At 31.4% G+C, this 18326-nt stretch overlaps 1 protein-coding gene across 2 annotated transcripts in view; it reads left to right on the top strand.

Annotated features, from left to right (window-relative positions):
• LOC118188030 (integrin alpha-PS1-like) overlaps positions 1–18326 on the top strand; it is a 266270-nt gene that overhangs the window by 201417 nt on the left and 46527 nt on the right. For both annotated transcript variants that reach the window (XM_085816620.1, XM_035358364.2), the window contains 5 exons: positions 7763–7945; positions 9829–9982; positions 13214–13421; positions 17612–17696; positions 17782–17887. In XM_085816620.1, the coding sequence (XP_085672746.1) occupies positions 7763–7945; positions 9829–9982; positions 13214–13421; positions 17612–17696; positions 17782–17887 (736 nt within the window). The remainder of the gene's footprint in view (positions 1–7762; positions 7946–9828; positions 9983–13213; positions 13422–17611; positions 17697–17781; positions 17888–18326) is intronic.

Genomic DNA, 18326 nt, shown 5'->3' with positions numbered 1-18326 from the left:
GAGAAATCGATAGACACACACAGGCGACTGGACAACCGATATCGCATTTTACCGTGACCAGAAGAAAGCACGGTGGTGGTCTGTTTGCCCGACGCCCTGTACACTGTGTACCTCTAACGCCTGCCCATTGGAGAAAGCGTTCTCTTTGGTGCCGGGATCACCGGAATTGGAGAGACAATGAATGGGGCGAGTACTCATTACAGATGAGAGCAGATTCAGTCTGAGTAGCGATTCTCATCGCATACTCATCTGGAGAGAGCGGGGAAGCCGCAATCATCCCTCGAACATCATTCAAAGGGACAAGTATGGAGGTGGCGGTGTTCTCGTTTGGGGAGGCATCATGCTTGGTAGTCGTACAGACCTTTACATCTTCGACGCAGGTTCAGTCAATGGGACCAAAGTCAATGTAACGAGATTCTTCTTCCATATGTGCGTCTTTTTAGAGGCGGTATGGGTCCGCAGTTCCTTTTCATGGACGACAATGCACCATGTCATCGCACAGTAGCTGCCGAACAGCTCTTAGAGAGTGAGGATATTGAACGTATGGATTGGCCGGCACGATCTCCGGATCTCAATCCCATCGAGCATGTATGGGATTTTCTAGGCAGACGCTTGGCAGCTCGTACCTTACCACCAGTAACGATTACGGAGCTTCGATTGGCGCTGCAAGACGAATGGGCAGCAATGCCTCAACAACTCATTGACACCCTCATTCTCAGCATGGGCAGACGCTGTGAAACCTGCCTAGCAGTCAGGGGTGATCATATCCCCTATTAAAGACCGATGTTTCTTGCTGGACACCCATCACAGGGATGTTTCGGCCTTCAGTCGCATTGCGCTCCATGCTACTTTTTCAATAAAGCTTCTTTTTATCCCTCTGATTTCTCTTTTAGTAAGTGTTGCTTACATTACTCATGTCCTTACGTATTGGGGATCTTACGGTATTAAATGTGTTGATTTGGAAAGCTTTTGTACAGTTATATTGAAAAAACCGTCTCGTCCTTAATTTTTGCACACCAGTGTAATTTCATCGAGCTCGTGAAGGGCGAATGTAAAAACAAACAACACACTATATAACAATAATACTGACATATTGTTTCTTAAGAATGCTATTAAGAATCCTTATTCTACTTATTGTTATAATGTTCCTAACTACTTCGTCTGTGCTGAACGTAGAGGAACCTATTGAACTGTGTAGCGACTTATCCCTTTATTCGATTATATAACGACAAAGTCCAGAGTAGGGTTAAAATACCGTTTTATTCACTCAAAGAAATAATAACAGATGTCCTTTTCTCGGGCTTACAGGAAAGCTACCATTTGGGGTTTAAATCAAGATAAGAAAATAAGACACTAGTCTAATACTAAACTAAACTGACTTCGCCGATGCTAGACACAAAAACCTAACGAGGTTGGCCCTTAATTAAATTAGCCGGTGATTTAAATGTGTTGATTTGGAAAGCTTTTGTACAAAGTTATATTGAAAAAACCGTCTCGTTCTTAATTTTTGCACACCAGTGTATATTTGATAGGTTAATATTTGGTTTCTTTATTACTACATCGTTTATATTATATAAATATAAACATCTATATTATATAAACGATGGATACTCAAGTTTTATGGAAAAAGAGCTGCCTTAATTGAAACATAAACATTTTGAAATTATTTCTTTTTTACAAATGAAGAGTTCATAAAATATTACATCAAAAAAACTTTTTCCTTTTATGAAATATGAGTTTTTTTTTACTATGCAGCGCTAAATTTGGCAACTATCAACATTTTGGCATTTTCCAGATTAGTTTATATACACAATTTTTTATTCGGAGATTTGCAAATTTTTGAAAGATTTCTGTTGCAAACATAATAACATTGATAAATATCATAAAAATAATGATAATATATTAAATTATTTTTAAGAAATAGTAATATTAAAACATTTTTATTTTCAGCTGCCAGATTTTAAAGTGACATTACTTTTCATTTTTCTCATTGGCTCCTGACTCCAAATTAATCTTTATAATTAGAACTTTGTTTCTTTAAATAACTTTAGTCCACATTTTTAATTAAAAAATAATCTTTATTAAAGTTCTTAGCAAATATAAACAATTTTTAGAACAACAAAATTGAATAATCTTTTCGTTTTCAATCCAAAAACAACAAGAAACAAATAAAGCAATATTAACCATTATTTAAAATTTTTGTACAAGTTCAAGCCACAACAGTACTCTCTTCTCCGTAACTATGTTACAGTAGAGCATATTATTACCTTAAAAACACACTATTTACAAAAAATATTATAGATATATGTAAATGCTAATACCGAAATTGAACAGGGGGTTTTATTGTCCATCCTATAACAATTTTATTTCTATACATGACTGTTTTGCAAAAAAGCTTTTTAATTTTAGAAGGTTTGACAGGTTGCCTTATTGACGTTGTTGATTGCTCCGTAGTAATATCTGGCATTTGCAAAAAATATGCAGGTTTTAATCTATCAATAGACACTGTAACATCTTTGTGACTGATTTTTACAGTAAAATATTTTTCTTTCATGTCAATCCCTTGAAAAGGACCATTGTAAAGAGGTTCTAATTGCTTTTTAACTCTATCTTTGTAAGTAAACACATGTGAGTTGTTTTCAAGTGTTTAGGGATGAATATTTTTTGGCCATCTTTATCGAATATGTCCAATTTGTTCCATAGTTTTTTTAGCTGTTTCACAAAAACATCAGGTGGTGTAGAAGTTGTGCTATCTTGGAAAAATTCTCCAGGTAATCATATATTTTGTCCATAAACCATTTGAACAATAGTGTATGCAGAATCTTTTTGCATAGCTGTGCGTAGGCCAAGAAGAGCAGTTGGAAGTGTTTCACTCCAGGCCAGGCTATTGTGCGCCATAAGTGTGATCTTGAGAGATCTATGGAGCAGTATTTTGAATTCATAAATGTGGGTTCAAGAATTTTGATTTCAAACCATGCGCTTGCAGGATATACCAGAATTTTCAATCACCAGCAGTATATGTCTACCCCCATGTAGATCATACTACTCACTTGCAAAGTTTCAAATTCTCAGAGCTTGTGTGTTTCCAGATTATTTTCTGCAAGGCATTGGTATCTGATAAGTACCTGCATGTAGATAATGATTATAATATTTAATATGCATTAAATTTTTATGATGGTTGCCAGTTGAAGGTCATATAAGAAAGGCTTTACTATGTGTGCCAAGCAGTAGCAAATCTTGTAACTGGATTAAAGCAGTCATATTTCTATGGCAATTAATCACCTCACTAATTCAAATGCCTCTTCATTGCCTTAGGTATCCGACCTCGTACAAAAGATGATTTTCGGTCAAAATTTCGACTTTTACTTTATTAAAGATTACATCTTTAGCTATCAAATAGAAGTTTTTGCTTGTTGATAGGTTAATTAGAACTGAAGTTATAAGCATTTTTCTGTAATGGAATAAACGGGAAGTTCCAATATTCTGGGCCGAAAGTGAGTGTTTAAATAGATATATTTAGAAACTTTATTTATCATCACGATTTTGTAAATTATAAACCTTCGTACTAAGTTTAGATATTTTGTAACACATTTTAAGAATCTGGCGATAGTTTTTACTCTTAATTTCGTATTTAGTTTGGTGCAGAGGGTATTCGATGTTGAATAAATGTGTTTCTGCTTTGTCGATTAACCTTGACAAAGTGCTTAATTTGAAAGCTATGTCACATTTTTGCATTATTTGCAACAAAATAAACAGAATGGAATACAATCTTCAGCACGACATACGTAAAGTGTAACATTATTGTTCTACAAATTATAAAGCAGCAGCTTTGGGTACGGAAGCAGTTGGTGCTTATCCGCTTTTTGAATGATCTATTACGTTACGAAAACTGAAGTTTATGGAGTATTATGAGGATGGGGATTCTAAGGGGTTTTTAATACTGAAAAAAATATATGGTAAAGATTCGGTCAAGAAACTGGAATACATTGGACATGTACAGAAAAGGGTTGGTAGTAAACTATGAAAAGTAAAAAACTCTGCTCCTGAATTGAAAGGGAAAGGTAAACTGACTGATTCTTTTATTGATAAACTGCAGAATTAGGGATTGCAATTAGAAGTAATGTTGGAAACTTAATTGAGATGTAGCAAGTTGTACTAGCTGCTTGTTCCATTGTAGCTCTTCTTCGAAGCCAATACCCTCCTCAATTAATGAGTTGGTGCAACTATGAATGTGCGATTGCAGAAATCAGAAAAAATTCGAAAAGAAAAAAATTCCGACAAAAACCTCTGGTATATCAGCATATATTTTGAATTTAATTTAACCTATATATATGGAGTTAACTACTACATAAACAAGAGTTATTAAAAAAGTGCATACATGGCAAAGCTCAAAATATAAAGGAACGTTTTAATGGTATTTTATCGCAAATTGTTCCGAAAGAAATATTCATAAACTTGCGAACATTTATGTTTGGAGCAAATGTAAGTGTTGTATTATTTAATGTTATTTAATGATGGATTTATAGGTTTGCTTGAAGCATTTTCAAGGTTAGGTATGTGTTACACTGAGCAGGGAATTCGGAAACTTGATAAAGTGCAAAATCATAACTTTTGATGGCATTCCACAAGTTTTACAAAAATCCAAAGAAAAAATTACGCTTTGTTCGAAAGAAAAAGTGCAAAGTGTGTGAAGAAAAAAACAAGGTGTCAGTTATAAAGCAGGGAAATTTTAATTATCAGGGATGCTTCTTTCACTAAGAAATTGTTTTATGAAAACTTTAAACTTGTTTTCTGAAAAATGTTTTTTCTTTAAATGTTGCCAATCGTAACAGCCATAACTCAAAATTTTATGGATAAAATTAAATGATGCTTTCTAATTATGTTTCATATAATCTGATGCATGCTCTGAAGTGGAAGATTTTAGAAATATTAATTAGAAGTTAAATTGTTACTTTTTATTTTTAGATTTTGGATGCAATAATAGGAAAATATACAGTAAATACTATACATTTTAACATATCTCAAGAATACGAGGGCTATCCAGAAAGTAGATTACGTTTTGGAATAAAAAAATAAACAAAGTATAGGAAACAAATTTTATTATATACAGATGAAAGCCACACTCAAATACTACTTTTCTACATAGTCACCATACAAATTAAGGCATTTATCGTAGCGATGTACGAGCTTGGAAATTCCTTCGTCGAAAAATTCGGCCGCCTGCGCCTTCAACCACTTCGTTACCTCTTCTTGCAGCTGTGCGTCGTCATCAAAACGCTGCATAGCCAGCCACTTCTTCATTGCTGGGAATAGGTGGAAGTCGCTCGGTGCCAGGTCGGGACTGTACGGCGGATGAGGAAACAACTCCCACTTAAAAGATTCAAGAACTTTACGAGTGACATTTGCCGTGTGGGGCCGGGCGTTGTCGTGAATCAACAAGATCTTAGAGCTCAACATTCCTCTGCGCTTGTTTTGAATTGCTCTTCTGAGTTTTTGGAGAGTTTGGCAATACCTTTTAGAGTTTATTGTAGTGCCTCTTTCCAGGAAGTCCACCAAAATTACACCTTTTCTGTCCCAAAAAACAGTCGCCATCATCTTCCTTGCCGACATTGTTTGCATGCATTTCTTGGGTTTTTGGGGAGAACTTGTGTGCCCCCACTGCATTGATTGCAATTTCGTTTCACAGTTCACATGTTTCACCCATGTTTCGTCACCGGTAACGATGCGATCGAGTAAAGAGTCACCATCCTTATGGTAAGCGTCCAAAAAGTTCAACGCTGCAGCCATTCGCTGATTTTTGTGGTCCTCTGTCAAGATTTTTGGAATCCATCTTGCACAAAACTTGTGGTAACCAAGCTTTTCGCCGATGATTTCGTGCAACAAACTTCGCGAAATTTGTGGAAAACTCAAAGAAAGTTCCGTTATTGTGAAATTTCGATTTTCACGGACTTTAGCATCGACTTTTTCGAGAAGTTCGGCGGTCACTATGCTGGGTCTCCCACTTCGATCTTCGTCGTGAACATTGGTTCGGCCATTTTGAAATCTTATGACCCACTGACGCACTCCACCTTCAGTGATAATGTTGTCCCCATACACTTCACGAAGCTGCCGATAGATTTCTATCGGTTTACAGTTTTTTGCAGTCAGAAACCTTATTACTGAGCGCACCTCGCAGCTCACGGGATTTTCAATTAACGCAGACATTTCAAACCGTCACAGTATCTGAACGGAGCACAGCACGAACCTCTCACTAGCACGGCTAGATGCAGACTGAGCTGCGCAACGCTCTGACCCCAAGATGGCCGTGCTAGCCCCGCCCCTAGCGGACACAGACGGAAACGTAATCTACTTCCTGGATGGCCCTCGTATATGAATATTTCTTAATTATTTTGCTTGATTGCATACAAAACAAGTGTAAACATAAATACAAATTAAAAAAAACTGCATATTTATTTATTTTTACATTGTAATTGTTGCTGTAAAGGTAAAATTTAAGCAAAAATTATCCCTTTTTTCATTATTTTTCAAAATTAAAATTACTTAGCATTACATTTTAAGCTGTTTTCACTCATTAATATGCTTATTTTCAAATTAATATGTTTATAGTTAAAATAAAAACCATTTAAAAAAAAATGGTACCCGAACGAGGTCGGATTTCAGTGTTTAAAGTGCCATCTGTTTGAGCTAACCAAATGTTTTGCGAAATTTTCTATCATACATGTATTTTTGAAAGCAAAATGTGCAATGTACATCTTCCTTTTGTAAAAAGTTGAAGATTACACCATTGAAACTTCATCTCTGTGGTTAGTATAGAGAAGTTTTCTTTTACATGGTAACTCTAGTAGTCAATGGTAACTGTCTGTTTTATGTTAAAGTGCAAGAATTACACAAAGCAGTTGTGCATTTTATGCACATTGTCATATGGTATGATTTTTATGTACAAAAGCTACTTTAATACACAACACAAGAATTGTTTTAAATGGCTGATTTTTCTTTTTAACTTTATTAGTCACATTTTATTTTCTATCTAGTCACATTTTATATATTTTTTGTCATTAAAAAAGAAAGAATAAAGTTTTAATGTGCATTTCAAATTTCAAATTACAAAAATGTTTTGCTGAAGAACTAATAATTTCAAGCTACAGGCAGATTCTTGAAAAGCATTTTCATTTAAAATAAAAATATATAGCAAACACCATCCTATATATAATCAAAATTTTTGTGTCCAAATTATTATGTGAGTTCTTTTTTCTCAGAAAAGAACTACTTAAGTTATAGGAGAAAACTATTTGTGCTTTAGTCTAGAATATGAGTTATTTTGTATATAAAATTTTTAATGGATCAATAATACTTATGTATTAGTGCAACTCCTTGGCTTACTTTTTTATCTTGAGTGAGTATTCCCCCTCCACTCAAGATAAAAAAGAGTTATGACTTAATATTTACAAAAAAAAATTATATATTAAAATTATATATACATGATGAATATATTTTAAATGAATAAGAACAATGCAGTGTATGAGGGTCCTTCATAGATGGTAAATCACGAAGTGGAATTTTTTAAATCTGGAGGATATAAATATAGGTATAAAAATGCATATGTCTAGAGAGAATACATTTAGTTTTAACTACTCAGTTATAATTTCTTAGCAAAATTGAAGGCTATCGAACTTAAGATTTTAAGTTTTATTTTCATTTTAATAATTAAGATGAATAAGAAAATTTTGAATGTATTTCTGAATTTACAAATGTTTTACTTTAGGCTTGTGCTCATCGCTTTATTTTGGCGGGAGATGATTATCAGTGGGGCCAAGGTATATGTTACTCTTTGACACAAGAATTGGAACTTGATAGAGCTTGGGAACCTTGTAAAAACCGTCCTGTTAACAAAGCTCATGAACAATATGGCTATTGTCAAGCTGGAACCAGTGGAGAAATTGCAGAAGTAAGATAAGCACAGTTATTGTCAATTTATTGTTGTTTTATAAATATTAAATCTGTCTCTATAATGATATAATTTACTAAGTTATTTTGCTATACTAAGTGATTAATATACAAATGCAGTAAAATAGTTTAGTCATTTCTTTTTCCGACCAAAAGTAACAGTTTAATTGTTTTAACTAAAATCAGTTAATTAAAAGGTTTTAATTAACTAACTAAAAGCAGTACATTACATGATTATCATTTAGTGATTTACTAGTATCACTTGGATCAATTAATTTACATAATTTTTTACGATTATGTTAAAGCTTGAATTATTTCATTCCGTTTGTTCATATTGGAAGTATTTATTTTTATTGGAAGTAATTGAGTTTTTGTAATATATATATATATATATATATATATATATATATATATTCATTAGCTATAAGTATCTCAGATTGGTTTGTGAATATTTATTATATGGAAGTATTTTATAAAGAAATAAAGTGCAAAATTGTTGTAGGTTATGTAGCAGAAAGAAATTAATGCTAAATAATACATTTATTATGTTGCTATTAATGATCAGATTCTCAAAGGGAAACTGCTTAACTAGAGCTGGTAGGATGTATGTTTGCTATTCATAGCTATCATGGCCCTACTCATTGATAAATATTTCCTACTAAGTTTGGTACATTCCTGTGGGTATATCCTTCTGTTTCTCCTGCAGCTGTGGTGGTTTAATCTGGCTTTTAAAGTGCTGTATTAACTTATCCCAGAGAAATTTAATTGGGTTGACATCAGGGCTTTTGCCAGATCAGTTGAGTTCATTCACTCCCATTTTCTTAAAGCACTTGGTTATAACTTTTACTTTATGAACAGATTAATTGTCATATTGAAAATGATAAGAGCTTCTTTCAAATGCTTTTCTCTGGCTGGGTAGCACATAATAGTTCAGTATTACATAATATAGTTTGTTTTTCAGAGTTCAAAGCATAAAAGCTAATGGGCCAAGAACAAACCAAGAAAATCCAGCCCATACCATAATTCTTGGAAGTTCCACAGGGAAAAGAAACAAAGCAATCTGATAAATAATGCTTATCTTAAGATTTGGCTAGATCCATATATGTTTACAACATATAGCATGATTTTTCATTCTATATGAGGCCCTTCTATTATTCTAGAGCATATGGGGAATTTGTTGTACACTATTGCAATTGATAATGAGTGCAAATGTTTTTTTGATGAATGGTAGGAATATTGACATTGCTTTCCGCATGCAGGTTAAAAGTGTATGTCTATGATATCTGACAAAGTTTTTCATTTTGATTTTCCTTTAGAGTCTGACAGTCACTAATAATAAATTATTTAGGCTTTTCTGCTTGAGAATGAGATTTCATAACTCTGTCATGTTTCCAATTTACTACTATATCCTGATGGTTATTCATGATATCTTGAACTTGCTTAACAAAATAACTGGATCAGTGGGTACCAATAATCATATTCCTTCAAGTCTGAGTTCTTACATGCATCCTTTTTAATAGCTGTAGCTAGTAATATTTCTCTGAAGCTAGTGTATACTTCTGTATATTTTGCAGGCTTACTTTTATGCATTAGTGACTTATAAGAGCTTCTACTTTCCTTTCAGGGAATATCTAACCAGTCTTTAATGATAACTTAGTGTTTTTCATTATACTGAAATTGCACTCGAATGTTTTTAATTAGTGGAATTATTTTATGTGAACTTGAAAACATATTTAATTGAAATAGTTAAAATGTGTAAAAGAAGTATTATAAATAGATTTAAATATTCAACCTAAAATTTTTCTTATCATTTCTTTTCCTGTCAAATCTATCGTAAAGTGATGTTGTAAAGTTACTGAAACTCATACTTTTTTTTAAAAATAGGACAATACTATTGTTATTGGTTCTCCTGGACCTTTCACTTGGAGAGGTACAGTGTTTGCTAACAATGTACGATTCAAACTTCTTGATGATAGACGATGGTATTATGGACCTATCAAGGAAGAAACATCACCTGTTGATAAATACAGCTATTTAGGTATAGTACTTAGGTAGTTTTCTGATATGTATGTTGCTATAAAAATAGGTAAATAAAAATAAGAACTTTAATTTGCAATAATCTCATTAACTCAATTTTAATTTAGTTATTTCATTTTTTTATTCTAAAAACAGTAGCTGCACATAATATAAACCTCTTTAAACTATATCATTTCAAAATTAATCTTTGTCATTTGATTCTTCCATAATGTTACGATGCAGATGCTGTGGTAGCATAGTGGCAAGCAGGGAAGACGAACAAATGATGCCAACACAAAAATGAATTAGACAAATTCCCAGTCTTAACTTTCATGCATATAAAATCATCTCCATAGATATTTATCCAATCATAATGAAATCCAATACATTTCTGTGTATATTGGTTTTTAAAAAGAAATGACATAGGCAGTTAAGCAAAGGCAGTGACTGATGTTGACAGAACAGCAGTTAGGGAAAGGAATAACAACGTAATTAACTCGTCAGCGGTATTTATACTAAGTTTGTGGTATAAGTATGTGGTATCTGTGATTGGTTAATTTGAGGTTGTTTTATAACATAGAAAATTTCAAATTTGGGAAAACAGATGAATTTAGAAGGAGAGCACCAAATCTAGAATGTTAATTTTGAGGTTGCTAATTATTTTTAAAGCAACTGTCGTATTTTGTTATATTTTACATCCCTTCAAAAGAAAGTTTGGGAGAGCAGGGTGGCAGAAAAGCATTAGTGAATTAGTGAAGATATGAGGAAAGACATGAAGCATCAAGGACATAACCTGCAGGTTTTCTTATGCCCCTTCTTGATTCATGACCTTTCTCATATACAGATTATGAAAGGCCTAGCATATAATTTACAAGTAATGTAATTTCTAAAGAAACTAAGCAATAAATTAATACAAATATAATTTTTAAAGTCCTCAAGTTGTCAAAATGTCCAATGTCTTTTGAATGTTGATGAAACTTTTTTTTTTATAAAGTCTCTTGATGAAAAACATTCCACCAGGTAAATGTTCAAATTTTTTCACAAAGTAAATGTTCACATGTTTTTTATAAAGTAAATGTACACTAAAAAGTCTTTCAAATCCTTGTTGATGAAAATATTTCCTTTGTAATATAGCTTAAACTTTCAGTTTAATCTGTAACATGTAGAAATATAATACTCAATTTGTGATTAATTGAATAAATTCTTCTCATTGCGGGTACACATACTTAATACAACAGAAAATCCAATGTAAAAACATAATAATATAATGCAATACTAAATAATACTTTGACGATTAATTTGGCATGTCCTTTCCAACAAAATCAGCGTACCATCTTGCTGATGGTTTGGAGGTGCTTAAGTGCAAGAGATAAAAAAACCCGCATTCCTTAAAAGTTAACTGGTTTTTGGCATTGTATAACTGTCAAAGTTTTTCCTTTAAAATTCTTTCATATTACATAATAAAAATACAATATTATACAAAATTGAGACTGAAATTTAAGAAAAATAACTTGTATAATCAAGTTAAAATCTTTTTAAATTTTTGCAAAAATATAATTAAATACTACCGTACAATAAGAAGAAAGAAAAAGAAAAATTTTTTGTTTTAAAATTTGTGTGTGTGTGGTAGCTCTTCTGCGCTAAACTGTGATCAGAGGACCGTGACTGGTAAAGAAAATACAAAAACCAAATGTCAGTCTCATGGCCATAGTTGAATCTCCTAACAAATAAAAACAGAAAAATTTTAGGGGTGTGTTAGGAGTGTTCCTAGGGGACAGTGGGCATGTGCTATCACTTCTTGTATACCTTTGCTTAACTGCCTACGTCATTTCTTTTTAAAAGCCAATGTACATAGAAATTTATCATATTTCATTATGATTGGATAAATATCTTTGGGGATGATTTTACATGCATGGAAATAAGGATTGGGAATTCGTATAATTCATTTTTGTGTCGGCGTCATCTGTTTGTCTTCACAGCCTGCCATTATGCCACCATGACTACGCTTTAAAAGCATTACGTAAGAAAAAGTCAACAGGATGTTGACAGAGCAGCAGTTAAGGAAGGGAAGAATGATGTAATTAACTCGCCAGCAATATTTGTACTGAGGTATAAGTAGAGCTAATCTGTAATTGGTTAATTTGAGGTTGTTGCATAGCATAGAAGATACTCGAGTTTGGGAGAACAGATGAATTTAGGGGGAGAACACCAAATGTAGAATGTTAATTTTGAGGTCGCCAATTATTTTTAAAGCAGCTATCATATTTTGTATATCTTACATGCATGTATGAATGTACATATAAAAAAGAAAGTGTGTGCGTGTATGGGAGAATATAAAATAAAAAGCATGAAAGAAATCAAAGTAATGAATAGTTGTATTAAATGTTGCGGTCAAATTTAGGGATAAATAATGATTAAAACTCTAAACTTAAGGTATGAATTACTGAATGATTAACCTGTAAAAACAAAAGGCATTTTGAATAAAAATGAAAAAGTAAAACATGATGAAATTTTTTATTAGTAGAGGAATGAATCATAAATAATCATCTCTCATAAATTAATAAACCGTAATGTAACAGCATATCAGATTTTTAAAGCAAAATGTAAAACTTGAAAATATGAAATTTTTGAATGGAAGTCAAACTTTTTTTTGTGTTTTATTTTCTATAAAAAATACAAAATTTTCTTCAATGTAAATACTGGAACCAGATGAACATACGAAGAGTTAGATTTCATAACTTTTATAAAATTGATTTCTTTAAACTAAAAAATACCAAAACATGAATACTTGTGTTATTTAAAACATATTTTGTAATTGAAAGTATGCATGTATGACTAGTGGCTGTGAAAATAAAAGCCGGGTAATGATAGATGCTTGGTAGATGCAATGTATATATGTACCATCCAGTACCAGTTTATCCATTTTTTAAAATTGTATTGCCAATGTAATAATTCTATTCATGAATCCAGCCTGAAATGTGTAAATCAAAAGAAAAATATTTCTCTGTTAATGATTTTTTCCTAAATTACTATTTCTTCTGAGAATTATTAAAACATCAAAATTGGCTGAGATGTAAATTTTAATATTTTATCATGCCTATCATGTTTAAAATTATCTTAAAACAATTCCTTAATTTAATTATAATGCCAGTATAATGATAATTTTCAGTATTCCCTTGTAGTTGTTAAATCAGTTTGAGTACATGTAATAAGTAAAATAATAATTTTAATTTTAAGAAATTTTATTATATAGGTATGTCAGTGACTACTGGTGTATTTTTTGATGGCAAAAGAAGCTTTGTAGGTGGGGCTCCACGATCCAATGGAACTGGCCAAGTAATCTTTTTTACAAAGGGAAAAGTTGGCGAAGCAGTATTTGATGTTCAATTAATTTTAAATGGTGAACAATTTGCATCATCTTTTGGTTACACATTAGCCTCTATAGATATCAACAGTGATGGGTAAGATTAAATTAGATATTTCTATGTGAAATTTATAATTTTTTAATATAGATGTGCAGTACAGTCAAAAGTCGTTAATTCGGACACCCATTACCCCGAATGATCTATAATCCGGACCACAAAGCTACAAACTTTCTGCGCATGCGTCGCGTTGAGGTATGCGCATAGGTGTTTACGCATGTGCATAAGACCTTTACGGCTGCGCATATGCATGTGCGCATGTGCGTTTAATGTATAATGGATGGTATAAGCTAAAATTATCTAATTATCTATTTCAGTTAATGTTGCAGCTTGTGTTGTTCCTTAATCTTCGAATTGGATGCGGCTTATTATTTTTTGCAGACTGTTAGAGCAATTTTATAAAAGTAAGCTTGAACTTTCGATTATATCAAATAGAATTTCCGATATATATTTACTAATATGTAAAGGATCTACAAAGCTTAAATATGTTTCGAAATCCAAAATCTGTTTATCAATTTCACGCTGCTCTGCGGCGGAGGGGGGGGGCAATGAATTGGAAGTTGATCTGTCAGCACTATCCTTATCTTCAGGGCAGATGTTTTATTTTATTTGGCTTATAATTCCTTGCTAAATGTAGTATTTCATCTCGATGTACTCCATCTTTGATATTATTTAAATCAAGTTCCTCCTCATTATAATTCGTTTCCGATAGTGAAGAAAGTGACACAGAGGTTATTGAAAATGAAAAAATTTCGATTGACAAATTAGTCGGTATTCTCGGCACAGCAATTATAGGACTTGAACAGTGGAACTTTGTAACTAAATAAAAAGTTATGTCTGTTTAATAGAATTAAAGAGAAAGTATTGTGACGGGAAACGAAGCAACTTAAACAACTTACATTGAAAGAAATGTTTAATAAAGTAAACAAATAAATAATAAGCTTTTTCTTTTTGTAAATTTTGATACCCTTTAGATCATAATTGTTCTTTATTTCATAAATTACAGATTCATATTTTTAATTTTGTAATTTCTGCATGCCATCTTACCAGATTTAAACTGATGATCTATAATCTGGAAAAATCGATAATCCGGAATCGCCGAAGTCCCGATGAGTCCGGATTAACGACTTTTGACTGTACTTAAATTTTTACTTATGATATGGAAAAAATAAAATTATAATGAGAGAAAATGTGGGTCCATGAAGTATTTTAGATGATATATGAGAAAAAAATTATGAAGGTCAATAAAAAGAAAGTATTTACTTAGTGTTGTTTAAAAATTTTATTCCGAAGAAAATTTTAATAAATGATCTTTACCTAAGTATACCTAATGTTAGAATTTCATCTTTCTAAGGATTCTGTGATAAATATATAAAGGATGTTTCAAAATTACGTTTACAAGCTTTCAGGATTGGTAAAGCACATCAAAAGGAATAATTTGTGATAAGTTTGGGGATGCCAGGCACTTTGTCAATGAATGTGTGCTTACCCGGAGTGCAAGCGAGAAATATTGAAAGAATTTTATGGAAAATTTTAAAAGAACCTATTCAAATTTGAAAGTTTTTGCAGAGACAGTAATGAGGAATATAAATACGAACAAAGATAGAATTGGATTTCGGCACTGAGACCCATAGTTTGGGCTTTATATGTTTTTTCTTATATTTGTCTTTTTTTTCCTGGCCTGTCCTATTTTTTTATCTTATGGTCGGCTAAGAGGATTGGGGCTGTGCCCTTATAATAATACCAATATCTCAAGGCTCTTTCACAGAAACAAATCAATGTTTGATGAATCTGATTAATGCAGGGCCATGTGGTATGTTTACAGTCCCAAATCTGTGAGGCCAATCGATCAGTCCAAATTCTGTTGAATGCAACTGCTATAATGGACTGGAATCCCTTGTTGTGTTGAAATTATATCTGGTTATAAATGCTTGTTGGAACATTGGAGAGTATGTCTAGCGGAACTTCTTCCAGAAAGATCTATTACTTCTAGGAGTGTGTTTGAGTTGGTAACAGATATAACCTGACTAAACAGTCTTGCACAAAATCTACACAGATATTAATTTTTAAGCAGCATTGCATCATATGGAATTTCACAATATGTAAGTTCTCATAAGCCCACACTTGTGCTGAATAAAAGCTCTTTCCATAGTGAACAAAACTTCATCTGTAAACAAGACAATAGCTGGGAAAGTTGTGCCTTCACCAGAGATTGGCAGACTTAACAAAATGGAAGAGACAAACCTGTTTGTTATAACAATAATTTTTAAAAAGTTAAATTTTACGTTGGTATATTTCTTTTCCATTTGAATTTCAAAAATGATTTAAGGGCCATAAATATATTTTTACAAATAAGGAAATTTTAAAGTAATATTATAAGAAGAATTATATTTAGAAAAAGTTATAATATTAATCATTGAAGATCATTAAGTCTGACATTAATAGGCCTTTTACAATGGTCTGCTTGCATTGTGATTAAAATTTCTTCTTCTATTTCAGTACCAAAATTTGCAGATTTAGAGCTCTGTAAGTCTTTAATTTAAAAATTAAATTTAATTTAGAACTCTGTAAGAACTTTGCCTGTTAAGTCTAGCAATTATATTTCAAATTTAATCACAGTGATATCAAATGGAGAAACATTTCTTTTGTATTAGCATTAAGAGGGTTTGCTGTAAAAGTTAGAATCGTTTTAACATTTCTTTGAGTAATCTGTATTACATTTCATCCTGAAGCCTTTGAAGGAAGGATTGTCTTATGTTTAAAACTGTTTGAAATAATATTTATTAATGAGAATATTATTTTCTGAGTAATATTGAGACAAGTTTAGGAAATGATGTTAAGTTCTCTTTAAATCTTTAACATAAAGAATCAGTTCCTTTTCAAATGGAACAACTTCTAGCATTGGAAAAGCTGTATTTTTCTTGACTTGTAATTTATGATTAAGCTGATTCATTTGTGATGTAATATACCATACACTGTACAATATTTGAACTAATGATCTTTTATTTTTGGATGTCGAGTACTTTTCTTATTTCTGGACATCTATTTATTTTTATTTGTGCTGTCAAGTAAAGCTTGATTTTGTTTATTAACTTTCAGTTCATAGTGATTTTGAATATTTAAATAACTGGCGGAAGAGCAGAACTTGCAAGTTTTTCTGCTCTTCTTGGAAAACCAGTATTTAGGTATTAACACAACTACATAATAGAAGTTGCTGAATTTTTGTATGCATTGAACTCTAGAAACGATGTGCATAACAATCTTTAGGCAACCATGCGTATGACAATTCTTCAGTTTTAACAGGCAACATCACCATTTTTATATCTGTTCTTTTAGTTGTATTTCTAGATTCCAACTGCTTTTATAAACAAATTGTGATTTTTTTTCCCTAGTTGTTGTGATTTTTTTCCCCTAGTTAGTTGCCTGTTCAGTTTGAAATATGTGTTTGTAAGATTTGCCTGCAGTTAAAGAAATCATGGCAAAATTTCTGCAGAAATGCCATTTTTCTATAAAATCACTGAAGGGAACAATTAGCTTAAATCTAAGTTTAAAGAGCTTGTCATAAAATATCCACCAGAACAACAACAACAAAAACAGCTTGTAAGTTTGTTTATTGGTTGAGTTTCAGGATTATTAAAACATTACATATTTTTTTTGCAACTGTAAGTCATCGCTCTTTTGTAAAAATTGCCATGATGATTGTGCTAATACATAAGTACTGTTAAGTCTTATATGAAATTATGATAATGCGATGTAGAATAATGCATGAAGTGAAAATTAGGTGATTTAATATAATGGGAAATAATAATATATGATAAACGCTGAAGTTAAAGATGGAAATGAAAATGCTAATGTAGTGCAATGATTAAAAAAAGGGGTTAATATTATATGTTTCATCTAATTTTAAAGGTCAGCTTAAAATTTAGTTTAAATTCTGCTTTAGGATGGTGACAGTTCTTCAAAACTGACACCAGTTTAAGGTTGAATTTTGCCTAATTTTAAATGATTAACTAGTGTGCTGTAACTGAATAATTATATGTTTTTAAAATGAAAGATGGGATTATTTAAATAATCAGAGTTAAAATGAAATTTATTTCATATGAAAAATATATCTTTAATGGTTATTTAATTATTATTTGAAAGATATTTTTAAAGCCTTTCTTTTTTTCATTTTTTCAAAAATTCTCTGTTAGTAATTAACTAGTATAAGTTTATGTATTTTTATTTAGTTATTTAGATCTTGCTGTTGGCGCTCCGTTTTATTATTCTAAAGCAAAAGGAGGTGCTGTATATATATACATAAATTCACCTGAGGTATGTTTATTTATGAATTTTTGTTTAAAATATTGTGATGAATTTTATCATACTTTTTATGAATTCATTAATATTATGTCACTAGGGTATTAAGGAAACTGAGGAATCTATTAAAATAACTGGCAAACCAGAATCAAGATTTGGATTTGCTATTGAGAATGCTGGTGATCTAAACAAAGATGGTTATCCAGGTATATTTTATGTTATATGTTCCTTAATGAAACACAAAACCATGCATTAACATCAGTGAAATGCATTTATATGTAACTTGTATTTTAAACTTTAAATACTTAAAGTAAATTAAAGTATTTTAAACTAAAAGTTTAAAGTTGAGTTAAAAGTCCTTAAAATTTGTAGCTGTTATTTTTTTCAGAATGAAATGCAGTATAATTCTGATAATCCACATTGCCATGGGATTAGAGAATTTTGCAATTATAGGTTATCTTTCTTGAGTTTTGTTTATGTTTGTTCCTTTATGTTTTATATATTAATATGAATTGTTTGTATTTAATGATTAACCTAAAGATACATTTACTATAAATATTTGATCAAGATTTAGTGAATGCAAAACTATTGCATTTTTTTTTTTTATATATTTGTGTACTAAAATAATATCAGTACAAAAGGAAG

Source organism: Stegodyphus dumicola, chromosome 5 (assembly GCF_044657685.1).
Source record: "Stegodyphus dumicola isolate Sdum_Otavi_A_Nest chromosome 5, ASM4465768v1".
NCBI lineage: Eukaryota > Metazoa > Arthropoda > Arachnida > Araneae > Eresidae > Stegodyphus > Stegodyphus dumicola.
The sequence above is the reverse complement of the archived record's forward strand: the minus strand, read 5'-3'. Positions and strand labels throughout refer to the sequence as shown.